Raw genomic sequence first — 19,739 nt, forward strand, 5'->3', positions numbered from 1 at the left:
AGCAGTCTATATTGTTCGCTCTTTAACTTCTGAACGTCGATCCGTAGTACATTTACATATATTAAATATGTGATGTGCTGATTAGAAAAAACTTTATTAATAAACACTGCATTTTGCCACCTCAAAACTTTATCATAATACAATTAAATCATACAATGATGTTAATTAACCAAACTGGATAAATATATTCATATTGTGCACTGACGTTTTTCAATTGCAAACAAAAAAGGGATTAAAAGTTAGTACTGGTATGTTCCTTACTCATTTCTTTTTAATCTAAAAACTTAAAATATTTGAATTGTATTACCTGGATCATTTACATTTATATTTCCTTTTTGTAACAATAGACACATTATTATACTGATGATTTTGTTTCAGTCAAGTGTGTATCCATATGAACACTTAAAAATGCATACGTATGCACAAATTCATAGAAAAGCTTCCTAATTATATAAGCATTTCAGGTAAAGTGTATCATAAATATAATCAGCCATACCAGAATGTAAATACTCTCGCATTCTTTTTATTCGCAACATTCCCAACATATATTTTTAAATTGAGTATTACATGTATTGTGTATTAATTACATTTTATAAGTATAGTATAGTAGTAAAACGGAACTTCGACAAACCGAAGTATTAATAATGTTGCTGGTTTTACTTATAAAATCAAATTGATCTGAAATAGTGTAGGATTTCGACCTAGCCGAAATTTGTTGGCTGCTGATTGATACTATGACCTAAATAAAAATGTAGCTGATTTGGTCTGCACACATCTGCATGTGATAACGGGTCATAAACCATTTGCAACCAGTCGACGGACGTGTCTTCACACCGTCTGTAATAACCCTTGGGAAACTTTAACCCGACCATCTGGTAGATGTAATTGCTTATTTTGGATTTTTTCTGTAAACTGATAAACTACCATGTTGTCCATTTGAATCTATTCTAGACCTAAGTAAATAATCCTTGTAACCACAAACCATGTGTATAAACCCGGATCCATGCTTAATAAAATAGGTACGAAAATAACTCTTGACGTATTTACTTTTCCGCAGCCCCATTTGTTCTGTGCTTATGGCTGCGACTTTTGTTACGGGCCGTACTTATGACAAGCAAAACAGATTTTCGGCAAACAGGTTTCGGTAGAAATGCTACAAATAGAATAAAAACAAAATATATAACAGCAAAATATCGGCAAATACCTTTAAAAAACATTTTACCTATTTATATGCGAATATGCGTATACATAAATATGTATTTCGGAGACTGTATTTTTTTAATTTTTTTAGAATGTCGCAGTGACCAAACAGTTTCTGAATACTAACTATTTCAGTTGAAGGCAGTTATCTTTGAAAAAATCAAATTTTGACCCATTTATATATATATATATATTTCGAAAGTATTTTTTTCATTTGCTTAGAATGTTGAAATGACAAAACAATTACTAAATACTAACAACATCCTTTAGTATATATATGCTGCCCTTTAATCGCTTTTAAAACAATTATATTCTTAGGATAAATAAGTAAAGTTTCTCCAAAATACATTTGTCGTAAGAGTTGAACTCTGAACAAAAATCTTATATTTCAGCGAAGTTTACAAATAAGTTTTCAAGACGGAACAACAAAATGGACCAAAGAGACGACAAAAAAGACACGGTCACTTTAAGCTCTAATATTTCAAAGGGACCTTCTGGAAATGGATTGCCCACAAAAAAAGGCAAATCAAAAAGATCAAAAACGAATGAATATGATACCCAGAATATAAACATGGTAAGGCAACAGTAAAACCTAAAGACCTGTTCAAACGTTGTGTATGAGTAGTTCCTTTATTCCTGCCACATTGTATTTGAACTGTCAAGAGGCTTTAAGTCGGTTATTATCATTCTTTTTTGTCAATCATTCTTCCTTTCTAATAAAAATGTAATCATATTATGTTTCTAAGCTATTTGAAACAAATATTATTTAATAAATAACAATAATTTTATAACCTATTTATTTAAAATAAAAAGGAAACCCGCTTTGTATACCTGTTACTCGTAGAGCAAAAGGTTTTCCTAGATTCGTTGGAAAGTATGTAACAGGTAGAAGGAAGCATTTCCGACCCCATAATACATATTCTTGATAAGGATCAGGAAAAGCTTGCAAATGTTAGGCCTTCCGGCGCAGCGCAAGTTTTTTTTAGAAGGGTGCCACGCCCACTCTATCGCCCGCATTTTTTTATATTTAAAAAAAATTTAAATAAGATTTTGTTCTGGTTATTAGTACCCACCCCATTAAATTGTTCAAATCGGGCCAATCATTAAAGGGGTTTAACCAGATAATAATTAATATTGCTACGCTAGGGGGCGCTATATGCTAGGAGGCGTTTTAGCGAAAAACAGCCCATTTGCTGCAAGCATATCTCCATCCCTCTCACAATTCTTTTAGCTGAGTAATTGGTATCTAATGTTTCGAGTAGATTGCTCAAAAAGATGCAACTTTTGATGCCAGATATTTAAGAAATAAAAGATTATTTATGAATTTTAAATTTAGGAAATCGATATGAAGTTTTTATATAAAACACCCTTGTATAACAGAATTAATGTTAATATGTACAATGTACAAGATCTCAGCGTTTTTAGGGACTGTTTTGGTCGGTTTTGGACGTTAAAGTGGGTTTGGGTACATTCGAATAAGAAAACGTGCGATGAATGAAAAGCTAAGGAATTGGTAGGTATTGACAAGAGCTAAAAATTTCAGTGAAGATTTGTTTGTATTATCAGCACTTTCGCTAAAATAAGAAGCTAAGAAGTCCTAATCTAAAATCCCAATTCTCAAACTCATACAGATTCCGAAATCACAGCGTTCACGCGGCAGAAGGCTATTGATAATAAGATTATTATTTACACTTATAAAAATTGTTTAACAAAATTGGGTGCTAGACCGTTTTTAGCGTTGCGAGCGTTATTAAAGTGGGCGTTGCACTCCGAAGAAAAAAAGTGGTATAAAAATAGTTTTGTTACCGATTTAATTGTGGTGTCACTATTCAAATGCAGAAAAAACAAAAAAAAGAAAAATGAATCCAAATAATAGCTGAACAACATACAACACAATACTGATTTCCATATGTATACTCTTACATTATTTTATGGCTAATTAACCTATTTTTTATTTATAGAAAAAAAGTTTTACGAAATTTGATGACCTTCAAAAACGAAATGTAATCCATGTACGTTCAAGAGATTCTAAAAAAGCACAAGAAATTTTTCGAGTAAGCCATATACCACGAAATAAACTCATTACATTTACTAAATAACCAAATATCACAGTATTGACAATTAATCTAATTCAATTATGTATGATTATTTTAACAGTCTACAATTGCTGAACAGCTTGACAACTGCCGTCAATGCAAAAAACCGGTATACAAAATGGAGGAAGTCATTCTTCAATTAAAAACTGGAACGACTATTTTTCACAAAACGTGCTTACGTTGCAAGGAATGCGGTAAACAACTTAAGTGGGTACTACACAGAACTGCTATAATTATTAAAGTATGCTTAAATGATTTTTCTACAAGAAAAAATGTAATATATCCAAATTATCGGCCAAAGTATTACACATTCGATTCTTAGACAATTTTCAATCAAAAACGGAGATCGGTACTTCTTAGTTTGAGATTATTGTCTTCTTTCTTTTTCTTCTCGATATCGAGACGAAAGCGATGTCGATTTTAGTATTCCGAGTCAAGAGCAATCTCGGTTTTGAGGTTGTCGAAGAGGAACGTGAGGGGAAGACGTAGAAGAAATGACACTGAGAGGAGAGAGAGACCAAGCTCCTCTCTTAAAATTATCGGGAAGTTATCGAAGTGAGTTGCGACTCTGTGCCGCTGCAAATTCACTTCTTCGTTTTTGTGCAAAGTGTGCGGTTAAGTTGACGAGTGAAATAGAAAATAAAGAAAAATTTGGAGGACATGCTCCGTGAGTTTAACCTAATAAAGACCCTTCTTTACCTACAACGCAAGTAAAATCAGAATTTGTCAATTTTTTATTTTATGTTTTTTATTAGAGCACGTTTTTCTTAAAAAACCGAATTCGTGTATTTATTTACATACTTAATAAATATTAAACTTATGTGTCAAATAATTAACACAGAATTGAAACTGCACGCATAATGACACACATGCATAACCGCAAGTATACACTTATGAAATATGTGGTATATATGTATGATCGTAACTCATCTTAAGCGCAATTCAATTGTAAGAGGTATGTATATGTACATATGAATAATAATAAAAATATATATTGTTTTAGGTACCGGAGTTTCTTACGTGTGTCTTAGGTACATAAGGGATGACGAAATAATAGAGGCTTTTCCACCGATTGGGATTTATCTAAAGAAACTATATTTATAAGTTATCCGAATTTGTAACACCCCTCGATATATAATCAACTTAAAAATGAAATGAAAGCCGTAAGAGTAAAATATATATGTAATTTTAAGAAACTTAGTATTTTTATTTGAGAATGGAATCTGAGAGCAAAAACTGTTTTTGCTTGAATCCAAAAATGGTTCATCTCGAAATCGAGACCGATTTGGTGTTGAAACCGGGAGGACTTTGTATCCATATCAAGAGTAGACATTCTCAAAACCCATATGCAAACAGAGAAGACTTCGACCTAAGTTTTAAGAGATTGAGTATGAATCGATCTTGGCTCACTTTTGTGATCAAAAATACTGAAATCGAGAACGTTTATAACGGTTTTTTCTCTGAGTTTAATAGCACTAGATTAAACCATTCGTAGCCCAAGGTCCAGCATTGACCTGAAATTTTACTACGCATTTCACAGTTTTATTCATCACTGTGGGGCAGTACATGTAGTGACGAAGCGCACCAGAGAGTGTGCGAAGGCAACTACTATGTATATATAGCCGCAGAATTGAAAATATTCTATGATAGTCTGATCGTAACGAGTGACACACCAACTGAAAGGTATCTCAAGAACTAACAAGGTTGCAATGCTTTAGAAATTTCAATTCGTTTGGGAGAAAAAGCGGTGAAAGTGTAAAAGTGAAAATTATAAAATTGGTGGCGATAAATGCTCTCGGCTTTCAACCTAGTTTTATTCTTACTGAGAATACGCGTCGAATGACACATCGTTTGTTGAAATCTGATGTGCCGTTCAAAAGTTATTTCAAAACCAAGATTTTCTTCTTCTTCCCAATCCGAAAATGTTTGTGGGTTTGTATGAATCTCTTTTTGATTTTTGGGTCTTGCGAACCTTATGGGTGTGTTAAGTAGCTTAAGATAAAAAACTTTTGTTCTACAACTTTTGGAAAAACCCGCTAATTTAACGGAAAATCCAAGAAAAAAAGCCTGACATGTAAGGGGTATAGTTTCTAAACAATTAATGCTACAGAGTCGAAATTTTTTAAACTTAACAAATTTAGAGTTATAGCAAAAAAAATTTTTAAACCACTTTTTAACTGTTTTCTCAAAATTGGTTCTAACAAATATAGTTGTCCGATTTTGAAGTTTGTGGGCGGTCGATATCGATATCGATAGGTATCGATGAGAACAATACATTTCAGTTATTCTAGCATCAAAACTGTAGGAGTCACAGTTTGGGCGGTTTGTAGGCGTTAGAGTGGGCGTGGCAAGCTGCTGAAACAAACTTGCGCTGCGCAGGAATCTCAGGAATCTGCATGTCTAATCCCAGTATTGTATCTTTTATATACTGTGTTTATGCTATGCCTATTTCATGAAATCAATTCATGAAATGAGCAAATTCGTGTGTGCATAAACACCGTTTCATGAATTCGATAACACACGAAAGTTGACTATGAATTCAGTCCCAACTTACGAAATGCTGAGGCACAGCCTACTTCACAGCCTACTACTCTATAGAGCTCTATATCAAATTCGAAAAATTTGACAGCTTTACTAATATCATTTCATGAGTTTGTCTGTGTTGTATAAACAGGGGCTATTATAATTTCATGCATTGGAGAATGCATGAAATTCATAGCATAAACACAGTAATAGTTTCCGAGATCTCAGCGTTCATACGGACATACGGACATGGCTAGATCGACTCGGCTAGTGATCCTGATCAAGAATATATATACTTTATGGGGTCGGAAACGCTTCCTTCTGCCTGTTACATACTTTCCGATGAATCCAGTATACCCTTTTACTCTACGGGTAACGGGTATAATTATGACTCAATCAGTAGATTTTTTGGGGTAGTTGAATCTTAGATTTTGGTTTAGCTCCTAAATCATTTTCTAAATATATAAGGTTTATTAAAAATATAGTTAAAAGTTTGCGCCCAAACGCTTTTAGTAAATCATATTGCTTGGTTTTAGAGTGAAATACAAATCGCAGAAGCTGGAACTGTGTTTCATTAATACCATGGGTTTTTAAACTGCAAAGCATATTAAATTTTTAACAACAACTTCAAAACTTTTATGACATTTTGTGGTTATACTCTTGCGTTATAATATCCCACAGATCTGATAGCTATAACGTTCACGATGGAAGTTTATACTGTTCTGTGCACTTCAAATTAATCTTTGCACCGAAGATAGTTTATGAAGAATTTACACCACTAAAGCCAGAGCTTATTATACGAGAGAATCAACCAATAGAATTACCACCGGATGTCGCAAGAGGTAAACTTAAACATTGAATAAGATAGATGTGAGCGGCCAAACGCCCTCTCTATATGATTTCAAACATTTTATCTCAACCTTTCTTTCACATAGTATTTTTTTTTAATATTTATAAAAATGCTTTTTAACCGTTCGTTACAATGGACAAATGATTGCAGCTTCCGATAAGCCAAGTCTTGGACTTGATGAACTTCAACAATTAAACGTGCGCTCAAAATTCAAGGTTTTTGAAAATGGATGCAAAGAACAGATCAATAACTTACCTGAACGTCAAGATACTGCACTTACTCATAGCAAATCAATACGGTCTACGCTAACCAAACTTCATAAGCTTGGAATAACTAATTTAGAACTTGTTGAATTGGATGATATTGACAACAGCGACATTGATAAAATAAATACCGACGATGAAAACGATATCGATTTTTTGTGCTCCAGAAAGGATATTAAGAGGGAAAGGCCTGTGGGCTTGGGAGAAGCTATGAATGATATAAGATCGAAATTCGAGCAAGGTGAATTGATGACAAAAGAAGAACGTCGCGAGGAAAGGAAACAGGAAATACAGAGCATACGTTCCCGACTATTTCTGGGTAAACAAGCAAAAATTAAAGAAATGTATCAATTAGCTGTGGCTGAATCAGAACAAGGCGTTACATCGGTGGGTAAGACCCCCGATATTAATGTCATAAAGGCTACTCATCTTATTAAGGATCGATTTGAGAACGGTGAAGTTTTTAACGATAATAAAGTTCAATCAAAAGAGGCAATTTTCGGTATGCAAGCAGATGCGGATGTTTTTGAATCTGGTATGGGTATATTTAATATAAGTGCATATTTAATGTTAAATATATATTTGCTTTATTACAAATGCAGGAATAGGCAAGGCATCACGAAGTATCTTCATGGAGCTAGATGCAAATATAAGTTCCAACTTAAGTAACAGTCGTGCCCAAAATAGCCGTCCAGATAAAAAGATTGTGAGCTGTAACCAATTGTGGCAAGAGGTTAGTCCATATTAAATTTAAAAACTTTTTATAGATACATTTTTTTTAATACAGAATACCGGTGTTGACGTAATCAAATGCGACTCAAAGCCAGAAGAAGTTAAAGTCGCCACTGAAGAGTTAACAGAAAGGTTTAAATTCTTCGAAAAATATGCACCTCTCGAAAATAAAAAAAAAACATTTCGCATGACTCCGCCACGTGACGGTGTTGTAAAGATGCCCTCCCCTGATTCGGACTCGGAGGGTTCGATTCAAACGCCCTTATTCAATGATAACGTTTTACAAAAAACCAAAACAACGTCAACAATATTAAGCAAGTTTCGCGAAATGGAAGTGCAACAAATGAAAGATAAAAACAAGGAGCGAAGCCCGAAACCATTAAAGTGCTTTACTCCACCACCAGAAATCGGTAACCATTTTAATAGATCAGATACTGAAGAGGAAAACGATAGTGATAGCGAGCAGAACACTGATGACGAGGAAAAGAGGTTTGCTCCACCCAACTTCTGCAACAATGATCAAGGGCTTTACGAGGTAAGACTTTATCAAATTTCAATATAAAACGAGAACGGAAGCTAGCAGCGGCATGCCGATGTTTTAATACCATTGCTGTTCTTACAAATTAAAATTTGACTAATATTGTATAAGTACAACGTTTATAATTTGGTGACTCCTGCGCAGGAACTACAAACAGCCATAACGTTAAAATCTGTCTGGCGTCAATACTTATCTACCCATCCACTTATTGTTAAAAAGTATAAGCAATTAAAGTTATGGTAATGAGTGACTCCCATATTTTTGTACCCATTACTCGTAGAGTAATAGGGTATACTAAACTCGTCGAAAGGTATATAACAGGTAGAAGGAGGCGGCTTCGACCCCATAAAGTATACATATTCTTGAATGTCTGTCCGTATGACCGCTGAGACCTCGGAAACTATAAGAGCTAGAATGTTGGGGTTAAGCATTCCGATTCATGGGCTTCCTGTGCAGGAAGTTTGTGAAACGCCCATAACACTAAAACCCGACATCATCCACATTTCTTAATGTTTTGTACTAATAAATGCTCATCAAATGCCAAAAAATATTTAAATCAGACCATTCAATAAGTTATAAACAAATAATAATCAGTAATAGGCAAATTCAATCGTGAGTGCACACTACATGCATCGAGGCTAGGTGGCGTGCTAGTAAAAGCACACACACTCCCTTAAGCTGAGTATCGGGTATCTTATAGTCGAGGCCATCAACTATAGCGTTTTCTCTTGTTAAATATAGAGTTACAATTTGACACGCAAATTTTACCAAAGTCTACAATCCCATGTTTGCCTCATCACAAATTACAAGAGTTTTGTGTAAATTTTATTTCATTAATTTGTGTATATTTATTGTCGTACCAAAATTGGTTTCGTTGGACCGTTAGTTATAAAGATAAACTGACATCGTTTGTAAGGGATATATAGTAGGCTAGGCACTCGACTGTAGCGGTCTCTTTTGGTTTTAAATTTAACTTTCTGGGAAGCCATTTGCTAACGGAAGATAAGATTCGAAAAGTTAAATTTGTACTACATTATGTCGACAGATATTATTAAAAAATAAGCTTACATTTGCAGAACATATATTCCTATTGAAAAAAATTATTTCGTTTGGTTTTACAGGCTCAGAACGCAGCTCGTGCTAAACAATTGCGTGCGAAGTTTGAAAAGTGGCAAATTAACGAAATAGAACGCGAACTCAACGAAGGACGTGTAGACACAGAGTCCTCAAAGCTAATTTCAAATGAGTCTATTGAAAGTGCAAAAAAGTAAGACCCAACCTGCTTTTAAAAAAAAGTTTGAATGATTTTGTCCTTAAATTTCAGAATACGGGAACGGTTTGAAAACATGAATAATTCTGACACTCAACTGGAGAACGCACCAAGAAGTCAAGTCAAACGATTTGTTGTATGTGTACCAAACTAAATTAAAGTATTAGACTTATCGTTTTATTTTAGTAACGCAATAATCGCCTGATGGTCTACAACGACATAGTGTCATTATACGCACATTTAAAGTAAATAAAATAAAGCACACATCACGGAATAAGAGGATCCCCAGAAGCTTCGAAATAATATCTTATATTTTATATGCCTTATATAAATACATTTTTGACATTTTGAATGTGGCAAATACAATATGATTATAATACTTTATTCTATAGCTTTGTCCATAAATTCCAAGAATCGTTTGGCATACTGTTCCGGGTCACATGTCGATATACCATCTACATTACTGCCATATTTAACGGTTTTGGCTGCTTTTGCTGCCTGAAATATAAAATATTGTCAGTTAAGTTGAGATATTGTTTTATTTTTATGTTTAAATACCTGCTTTTTTACGCCATATTGAGTAAGAACGTCAATAATTGCAATAAAGTATATTTCACGTTTTTCTGCAATACAATTGAAACATAATTGAAACAGTTTCGAAGAGAAATAATAATTAAAAGTTAAATATCTCAACATGTTTTAAATAATTAATTTATAACTAACGGGTATCTTCTAAGTTGATATATGTCGGACTAGCATTTGGACACTTAAGCTTTTGAGAAAACCGCTTATTATCATATGCTTTGTGGTGTTTTGTCGTGCCAATTTTCATATAAGCGAACACATTTATATTTAAAGAAATATAAGTGAAATTATGTGGGTAGAAAAACCTTAGGTCCAAAGAAGAAAAGTAATTAAGTTAAAGGGTTCAAAGAACACCTGTGTACAAAATAGATTCTTACAAATGCTACACGAAGTCGGAATTTATGCCTAAGTCTCTTGAATATTACCTAATTTTAATTTTTAACTTTGTCGGGCGGAACTATATGAATTCATATTCGCCTGTCCGCTTGTTTTGATACCGTTTGCAAGCTCTATTAAAAAGCTAGCGATTTGGATCCTTCGCAATATGCATAAAATATGTGGAGCTTTTGACATGAAAATTTGCAAATCGTATTCTTTATTCATACCCTGATATGCATGCAAAAAATATGTAGTTGTTTTACCTATTTTTTGCCTATTTTTTGTTATGTGTTTTAATATTTTCTATTTTTTGGGAACAGTATAGAAAATAAAAACCGAAATCTAAATTTACCTTCAATACTTGGAATGTCATATATATCAACTTCGTAAACGACTTCTTTATACTGTGCACCTCTTGGGGAATCGGGAGGCGTGTTATACGTCCAGCTTAGGCGATAAGAAAACACTGAAAAATCACAAAGTTTAAATTAAATAGTTCTTATTTACCGTTCGCCGCTATCGCATTCTTCGCTTTCACTGTTCTCACTGCGACCGGTAGCTAAAACAGTATCTCCTTGTAGCGCTTCTTCTTCGGCACGCACACAGTCGTGCACACCGACCAATAAAGAGTAGTCCATGATGTGCAACTTGGTTAGCAGCTATAGCCAAAAAAAGATAATTATTAAGTAATTTAAACCATTACAAGAAGTTTAGTTCTCAATTATAGTTATATTACATTCAAAATTCCTGGCTTTTTAATCGGTTTCTCTTGTTTTGAAGAAATTACACAACAAAGATTCACAAAGTATGAAGCCCTTGAAGTCAACGGGTCCAGATGAAATCGTTTAACTGGCTCCGCCAAATTTTCAAAATTCTCTTCGATTCCAGTATTATTATTATGGCTAAGCAGCAAGATTGTGTTCATCCCTAAAGCGTGTAAACCCTCCCACTGCATCTACCGATACAGCCCAACACAGGGTCGTCACGATCACAGATTCGCTCCACGAAAAAAGTTCACCGTTCTTGCCTTCTTAGACATATAGGGAGCTTTCAACAATATCCTCCCAGAAGCCATTACTGACGCACCAACTGACTTGAGTACTGACCAACACCTAAGGCACCTCACTTAGCGGCTACTGCGATGCAAGACCTTGAAGGGGACGCTGGGTGTTAACTGTCGAAAGGAAAGTAAGTATAAGAAGTATCCATCCGGTAGCCCGCAACGTAAAAAAACAGATTTATAAATCAGCTTGGACAGGTGCACCGAATGGCAGTGTAGTTCTAGCTCGATATACTTTCCATAGAAACCATTGATCAATATCCTTACAACCTCCAACCGCAACTTTATTTCCTCCACTGACCACCGGGACCTAACTTCTCACATTTATACCCATAAACTTAAACTCAATATTCAGGTGGGAGGTAGAGTCTACTCCGAGCACCTTGGTTTAAACATCTCTTTCTCTGATCTCTGATCACCTCAACGTCTACCAGGCGGACATTTTTGGCATTAAGGAAGCAGTGTTCCATCAAAGACACTCAGATACTTCTCAATCTGTCTGTAGCTACTCAAATAGTCAGGTAGCACTTCGCTCGCTCGACCAACTAACCTCAGCCCGACTATCGATACCCCATACCGATTTCTGTAGAAGCTGCAGAGATAAGGAAGAAGAGGAGACGATACAAAACCTCTTCTGTCACTATCCAGCTCTCAGTGCACGCATATTGCGATACTTTGGCTCATATTTCTTAGCAGTTATTATCTCAGACCTGTTTTCGGTCTCTCCAAAACGCATTGTCAGTTGCATAATACTGTTTTCTAAATTTAATCGCATTTAGAGCGATTTTTTTCTGGCTTCTAGCGCCTAGTTTATGTTTATAAAAATAATTCCCAACTTTCCTTATACTTATATTACAAAAAAAATTGTTAACTTTTTATACGGCTTAAGTAACACCAATTTGCAATTCTATCGAGATTGCACATCACATGCAGTAAATAGGCTGTTTTCACTAATACGCCACCAAGTCGCCAAGGCGCTATAGGCTAGGTGTCGCTTTAGAAGAAGATAGTTGCTTTAAGCATATCTTCATTCCAATCGCACTTAGCCTGTGCACTTCCTTCAGAAATTTATTTTGTAAAGTCTGTATTTTTCCAAACTTTTTTTTCGAGATGGCAATCCGCCACCTAGCGGCTATTACAGCATTTTTAACATTAGAGTGGGCGTGTCAAAATTTTGTTAGGTCCAACCAATATCCTCTGGGCGCCACAGTTTTGGGCGGTTTGTGGGCGTTAGATTAATTGAATGTCTATCAGCGTGCCAAAAATTGACTATTAGTAATATGATGCATAGTAGTCGAGGCACTCGACATTAGCGTTCTCTCCTATTTTCAAATTTAAAATGCACATGTCATGTCAACCTTTTGAATGCGAGTAAATATGTATATTTTTATGAATAAAACATTTTTATATTTATTCAAATTGTCTTCGGATAAAGAATCAAAAATCCACAAACATAAAATTGATTTGGAAATGTTTTACACTCGTTTTTTTGGGACATTAGGCTCTATTATCTACAGTTTGCCACATGTAGGAATAGGTAATAAACCAAAAAATAAATTGTTTTATTGTTATAACAAATGAAATAAACCGAAAAAAAGAAAAAAAAAAGTTTCTTCCATTTAAGAATTTTTTTAGGAGCGGTTTTGGATCAAAGATATTATGGACATCTTGGGAATTTCAACTTCGACGTCAAATTCCGAAGAAATGGGCCATGGTTCAAGATGTGGGTTATTTTGTAGCAATATAGTCTTGTATTAAGAGAGTGTTTCAGAAAAAATAATTAAGATAAGTCCAATTATATAGGCCACATAATCACTGCGAACGACAGTCCACGTAGTGAAGAAGCGCACCAGGAGAGTGTGCGAATGCTGTCTACTACAGCTCTACTACATTGATCATATAAATAGCACAGTATTTCACAGCCAACATGTTATTTAATAAACAAATTTGCTATACTCATTACTCGTAGAGTAACATTGCATTCTAGATTCGTCGGTAGGTATGTAACAGGTAGAAGGAAGCGTTTCCGACCCCATAAAGTATATATATTCTTGATCAGTATGACTAGCCGATTCGATCTAGCCATGTCTGTCTTTCTGTCCGACCGCATGAACGCTCAGTTCTCGGGAACAATAAGACAAAAAAGTATTTAGCATGTAGATTCGAGAGCTTCCTGCGCAGCGCTAGTTTGTTTCAGCCGATTGCCACGTCCACTCTATCGCACACAATCGCACATAACGCAAGAGCCCGTCTACCCACAAACCGTCTGTCCGTCCGTTTCTACCCAAACTAGTCTCTCCGCTTTAAAGCTATCGGGCTGAAACTTTCCCAAAAGTCTTATTTATTTTGCAGGTAGTATATAAGTCGGAACTAGCCGGATCGGACAACTATATCTTAAAGCTCCCATGGGAATAATCGGGAAAAAAAATTTTTTAAAATTATATCTTTGGTGTTTTTTAACATATAACCTCCTACGCTTGGAAATAACATTTTTTAATTAGTTCTGAATTTCAAATTTAATTTTATCAAAATCGGGCGACTATATCATATAGCTGCCATAGGAACGATCGGAAAATTGGTAGGAAAATAATATGACACAAATTATAGCTTCGGTGTTTTTCAACATATAATCTCCTACGCTTGGATATAACATTTTTTAATTAGTCCTGAATTTCGAATGTAATTTTATCAAAATCGGACGACTATATCATATAGCTGCCATAGGAACGATCGGAAAATTGGTAGGAAAATAATATGAGACAAATTATAGCTTCGGTGTTTTTTGACATATTATCTTATACTATTGGGAATATCACTTTTTGTGTTTTTAAATTTAATAATTATAGCTGCAAGGGTATATAAGCTTCGGCTTGCCGAAGCTAACTTCCTTTCTTGTTTTTATTGAATTAAATACCGGTCACGAACGTACTATTTTTCCATGTTGGTTTATTAAGTTAATTGAACATTTGTTCGCTCTCTTTGAATTTGTATCTTATTAGATTGCAATATAGAGATTTGGTAGAAAAAGTGCAAACAAATCATGTTTTCCTTGCAAAATAATTAAACATAAAAATGCCCTTAAAAGTAGCTAAAAATGATAAAACGTACATTTTTTCAGTTTTCAGGAAAATTTCTTCAACAAATCAAATGAAATGTGCTATGGTTCTACTGTATTATGAAAATATGCAGATTTATTTATGAAAATACACAATGCAATACTTTTTTTAACACATTCAGTACTTATTGAAAAGGACGAATTTGTGTAAAAATCTTCTTCATAAACTTTCTTCCTAGTCTTGAAACTTAAATTTTTTGATGCAAAAAGTTTCTTCAAACAAAAAAATTGTAACTGAAAAAAGAATTTTTCAAAATCATTTTGCTTATATTTTTATGATGGGTCAAGAAAAGTTTTGTATCATTCAAACGGCATTTAAATTGCCTTTCCATTGATGCCAAAGTTTACAGAAAGTAATTTCAAATTATGAGTATATTTATCTTTTGTTTTGTCAAAATACTTATGCCGACCAGTGTACATATTAATCTATTTTATTAGAAGGAAAACAACCATCAATTTATGTCTAAGGGCAAAGAAAACCACTTAGAAGACGGTAAGAAAAAATGTCCCGAGCAAAATGTCCCCGATCGAGTCAACCAAATCTTTTTAAAAGTGACATTATTGAAGAACATTTTTAAAAAATATCGCATTAAAATATTTAATCGGACTTCGCTGAAATCAAGGGGTTGAATAGACTTCCGCAAAAACCAATTCCATATTTGTCTCGAACGAATACGACATTCATTTAAAGATATCTTAAAAACTAAAAACGAGACTAAATCAAGATTAATACAAAACATAGAGCTTGGGATCAGAAAATAAGGACCATAGTTAAGTCAAAATTAAACTTTTTTTATTTCTTTCAATTTTAACTTGTGCGAAGGTCCCGATCGACTGCCTTGGGGGGTTTTTTCTATACAAAAAAGATTATGAGAATATTTTTATTTTAACTCACATCCACATCATTGCTTAAGGTGTTCATCAGCTTTTCTTTAGCTTCCTTTCCAATGTCCAATTTCACTTTTTGTTTTATGAAATCATTGTCCTTGAAAGTCGGCAAATGTTTTTCAAGTTCCTTATCCGATGCTTCCCGGTCCACGGTACTACCTTTCAAATCAAATTTTCTATAAAAAAAAACGTTTTGGTATACATAAAAGCATAAACTTTTAACATATTGCATACTTATGAATTGTTAAGTGCGAGCTGAAAACATTCCTCATTACTACAAAGTAATACTGCACGCTTTCTACAGTGATTCGGTACATTCCCAAGTATTGCGGTAACAGTGTTTTTCCGTGTCTTTCAACAACGTACTAAAATTGGTGATAATGGGTATTTTTATCATTAAAATAAATCTTTACTTACCGGGTGATATTGCTTCAAAAAGGCGTGCATACGCTCAATTTCTTCCGATGTTAAACTTTTCATTATAAAAAACCTATCATAACTCTGATAAAATTGTGCCCCGGACTTTCCAGACGAGTCTATTTGTATAGGTTGGGATCGAGTTAACGACTCGCGGTAGTCAACATCGTCAACTCCAAATCTTTCACGTAGATTCCGAAACACAAGGGGGCAATATTCTTTTACTTTGAAATGTGACGGCATGTTTTCTCTTAAATGTTGTATAGACCAAAATGGTGTTAGATCTTTAAAATTTGGTTTCATTTCTAGTTTACTTACTTGTTGAAAAGGTGATTATCCACCTTAATTTTTGAGTAAGCACGGAAGTCGTCTGGGAGAAGCATTACAGGTATGTTTACATGACTTAATTCATTAATCTAAAATTATTAGAAATTTTTACATGTGTCCATACTTGAAATTAATCAACGTACAGTGTGATTTATTCCCCACATGAACACACTTAGAATCGGTTCATTGGCTCTAAATAGTTTAACCTTTTGATGCTTAACCCTGAAGTGCTTTTTTTTCAAAATGCGGGGTTGAGATGTCGACGAGATCTTTTTATCCATTTTTTGGCTGGCTAATGCGGCTTCAAAAATACAATAAGATTATATATTTTTTATCAATATAAATTGTACACGACTTAGCACTGAAGTGATTTCTGTGGCACCCCTGGATATTTACATTAAGAGCAAGCATGTACATATACATATCATTAAAAGAAGAGAATTTTACAAAATAATATCTAACTCATGTTCGTACATAAAATGTACAAAGTAAATATGTACATATGTATGTAGTTAACGGCACTTTGTTTACTAGAGTATACATGTACACCTATTAACAGATAAGTACTGCTGAATTACATTTCCTTAAAATTCAATGTACACAGCTTTCATAATAAATTAAGTTTATTTGAGACAATGTAAAATAAAGTACTTTATTTTTTCATTGACTTTACAACTGGGAACTTGCTTGCTATAAGAGAGGAAAATTTATAGTTTACATAAATTTATAAAACGAAAAAGTGTTCCGATAACTTCAGATATGTATTTCTTGTTTAACATATCGATACCCACATATGTTCTTTGTTGAAAAAGTTATTAAGACCTGTTCACACTGGCAGACGCAGTTTTTAAGCACATAATACCCTATTCACACATGAGGGCTTTTCGCTTAAGCCACCTAATTCCGCCTCAGCGACTTCGTCCTCCATAAGAAATTTACGTGTAGGAAAGAGACGGGAAAAGTGGCTAAAACTCGCTGTAGCGGGAAATAGGACCGCACACGCAATACGATTCAGTACTCCACAGTTTTATTCAGTATTTTTCAATGAGTTTAGATGATTTTTGTGCTTGGCCTATTGCTATGCTCTATTATAAGAAATTACCCACCTCCAGCTTATGTCCTTCTTGGCAAGACCTGGCACCTGTTGCACCAAAACGTACATTATTTATCTAAGGAAAAGCCATTTGAAGTCACATCCACCTTCCAAAACTGTAGCTTAACTGATGGATATAGTCAAAGAATTGTATGCGAGGAAGGTGTTAAAAATGTTGTTGGAGCAAATAGTCCGTATTCAATTTTCACTACGCTTGTCTGAATGGAAATCTCATCATTGATTAATTTACTTATAGCAATAAAATAATCATTAGGCGCTGAGAACATTCCACATGCTAACGATCAAACTGTATTTAGTTTTGCGTTGCTTTGGATTTTTTTTTTGGGCAACTGAATTTTACGTCCTTTCCCTTCGGATACGGTTCGCTTATGCCGAGCCGCGGATCCCTTCAGCGATTCCCTTATGTGAAAAAGATTTCCGCGGGCTAAGTTAAATTGACACTTCGTATATGCCTATCTTTTCATAAAATATTTTACACACCTTATCAAGTTTCTATCGAGTTAGCAAACAATTCGATTATCCGCACGAAAAAAAAAACTCCTTCATTTATTAATGGGGCGTTCGAAATAAACGAACTAAAGAAATTATATGAAACAACAAAGGAAGTTAACTTCGGCAAGCCGAAATTTCTATACCCTAGCAGGTCGTTCCGATTGGAGCATTGCGTGTACAGACTGAACAAGGATGAAATTTCCCTTCATGGAAGTGTACCGAAAATTAAATAGGGACTACTGTGATGACACGAGAATTTTTACAAGCTTGAACCGTTTGGACCCTTTTTAGTGTTTATAACACCTGTGTAAAATAATCACTTAAAGTAGTAACAACACTGATTAAATTCACTGAAATAATGAATCGATTTTCGTGTGCCGTCCCATTTTCCGATAAAGCGATGTGTAGCGAATTTTTCCTGTCTCTATCTAGCACGTGTATTTCTTATGGAAAAAAAGTCGCTGAAGCGGAATTTGGTTGGTGAAGCGGAAGCCCCCATAATGAGCACTATTCGCTGGCACTGGGATGCTTTAATGACAGGACAGACGATCGCGTCGAGTTAATCGTAACGATGGTTACTGCGATGCCGGACCACAGGCGATGCGGGAACTGCGCTGTGGTTGAACTAGCGGAGGTTAGCTGGGATAGTATACCGTGGAATTATAAGTTGCGTTGATAAGTGATTTATTCTTAAGTAGATTAAATATAATAAGTATTATAATAAAAGTAGGTCAGTGAATTTTGATTATGCTAACAGTTTGCGTAGTTGGATTGGCTGACACTGCAGAATGCGCTGACCGCTTGGCGGATGAATGTACCGTCGAGTTTGCGTAGTTGGCTTGGCTGACACTGCAGAATGTGTAGACCGCTTGGCGGCAGTCACTAATCACTTCTCATCTCATGCAGTGGTACTGTTTCCAACTTGCCTACTGCTCGGATGGTTGGGTGCTGGTTGTGTTAAGTAACATTGGCTACGAACAATAAATTCAAAAAGTTTGATTTGATTCGGCGATTCGGCAGGTCGCAATTTCCACCCGAGACAAACAAAACCAAACAATTTTATATTTTTACTATTAGCTTCTAGTTAAACATACAAAATTGAACAAAAAGTGAGAAATTCAACATTTTTTTTAGGTTCAACAAGAAGAAATTTTAATACGAATACAATAAATGTTGTCTCGTTCCGATAGGACGTATACTTTTTTCCCTATCTTTCCCGCCAATTAGGTAAAATCGTAAAAATGAAAAACCGAGAAATCGCTCGTCAAAGTTTTCCGGCCGCTCGTATACCTGCTCGACGCTTTCTCACTATTTCTTTCGTTACTTAAGAAGTACTTGGAAATTGCTTCTGAAATTTTGAGAACACATTCTTGGATAGTTTAGCTACACATTTATGCAAAAAAATCGATTTTTTTAAGCGTCTAAAGCAGGCTCCCCCCTTAAGCCGGTTTAAATAGGGTTGTTTTAATAGGTATAAAACCTAGTACTCAGATAGAAAACACTTTCACTACTCGATAAGTATTATTCTTTGTAATGTGACCGAATTTTTGCAAGTTCGTCCAAACTGGTCTTACTGCTTGAAACGAAACTATTGTAAAAAATATGTTTGGGATTGCCAACAGCGGTTACAGTAAAACCGCATTTTGGCAGCCAGGTTTAATATTCTATTACTATTTTTCAAGTATTGTGTATTATGTGTGTATTAGTAATCGACAAAAAAAGTCGAATTTCTATTATTTATTTTAAATTGTATTTTTTCAATACTTTGCGGTATTTGGACCCTTCTTAGGATTTATAACACCTTCCTCGCCTACTGTTCTATGACTATATTCATTTTTTATGCAACAATTTTGGTCAATTTTGGGAGATTGTTGCGCCTTTGAATGTCGTT

General features: G+C 34.6%; 2 protein-coding genes across 9 annotated transcripts; one reads left to right on the top strand and one right to left on the bottom strand.

Annotated features, from left to right (window-relative positions):
• Positions 1-9,856, top strand: LOC119556706 (LIM domain and actin-binding protein 1). Of its 6 annotated transcripts, XM_037869222.1 has the most exons (11): positions 404-464; positions 1,593-1,774; positions 3,162-3,254; positions 3,358-3,503; positions 6,501-6,661; positions 6,820-7,467; positions 7,535-7,665; positions 7,720-8,199; positions 9,324-9,469; positions 9,527-9,608; positions 9,659-9,856. In XM_037869222.1, exons 1-11 carry the CDS (start codon positions 419-421, stop codon positions 9,659-9,661), a joined length of 2,118 nt encoding a protein of 705 aa, XP_037725150.1. In that variant the 5' UTR covers positions 404-418; the 3' UTR covers positions 9,662-9,856. The 6 variants fall into 6 exon arrangements, with proteins under 6 accessions (XP_037725472.1, XP_037725392.1, XP_037725150.1 ...); XM_037869544.1 differs by lacking the exon at positions 404-464 and adding an exon at positions 1-238 and having other exon boundaries at positions 9,527-9,856; XM_037869464.1 differs by lacking the exon at positions 404-464 and adding an exon at positions 2-248 and having other exon boundaries at positions 9,527-9,856.
• LOC119557067 (phosphatidylinositol 5-phosphate 4-kinase type-2 beta) lies at positions 9,766-17,005 on the bottom strand. Of its 3 annotated transcripts, none has more exons than XM_037869738.1 (10): positions 16,894-17,005; positions 16,386-16,543; positions 16,234-16,331; positions 15,916-16,165; positions 15,733-15,863; positions 15,506-15,674; positions 10,943-11,094; positions 10,788-10,882; positions 10,031-10,095; positions 9,766-9,970 (listed from the first exon to the last, which is right to left on the bottom strand). In XM_037869738.1, the coding sequence occupies exons 2-10, from the start codon at positions 16,521-16,523 to the stop codon at positions 9,854-9,856; spliced, it is 1,215 nt and encodes a 404-aa protein (XP_037725666.1). In that variant the 5' UTR covers positions 16,524-16,543; positions 16,894-17,005; the 3' UTR covers positions 9,766-9,853. The 3 variants fall into 3 exon arrangements, with proteins under 3 accessions (XP_037725666.1, XP_037725587.1, XP_037725756.1); XM_037869659.1 differs by having other exon boundaries at positions 16,821-16,978; XM_037869828.1 differs by having other exon boundaries at positions 16,961-16,976.
• Positions 17,006-19,739: the final 2,734 nt, after the last annotated feature.

Source organism: Drosophila subpulchrella, chromosome 4 (genome assembly GCF_014743375.2).
Source record: "Drosophila subpulchrella strain 33 F10 #4 breed RU33 chromosome 4, RU_Dsub_v1.1 Primary Assembly, whole genome shotgun sequence".
Lineage (NCBI taxonomy): Eukaryota > Metazoa > Arthropoda > Insecta > Diptera > Drosophilidae > Drosophila > Drosophila subpulchrella.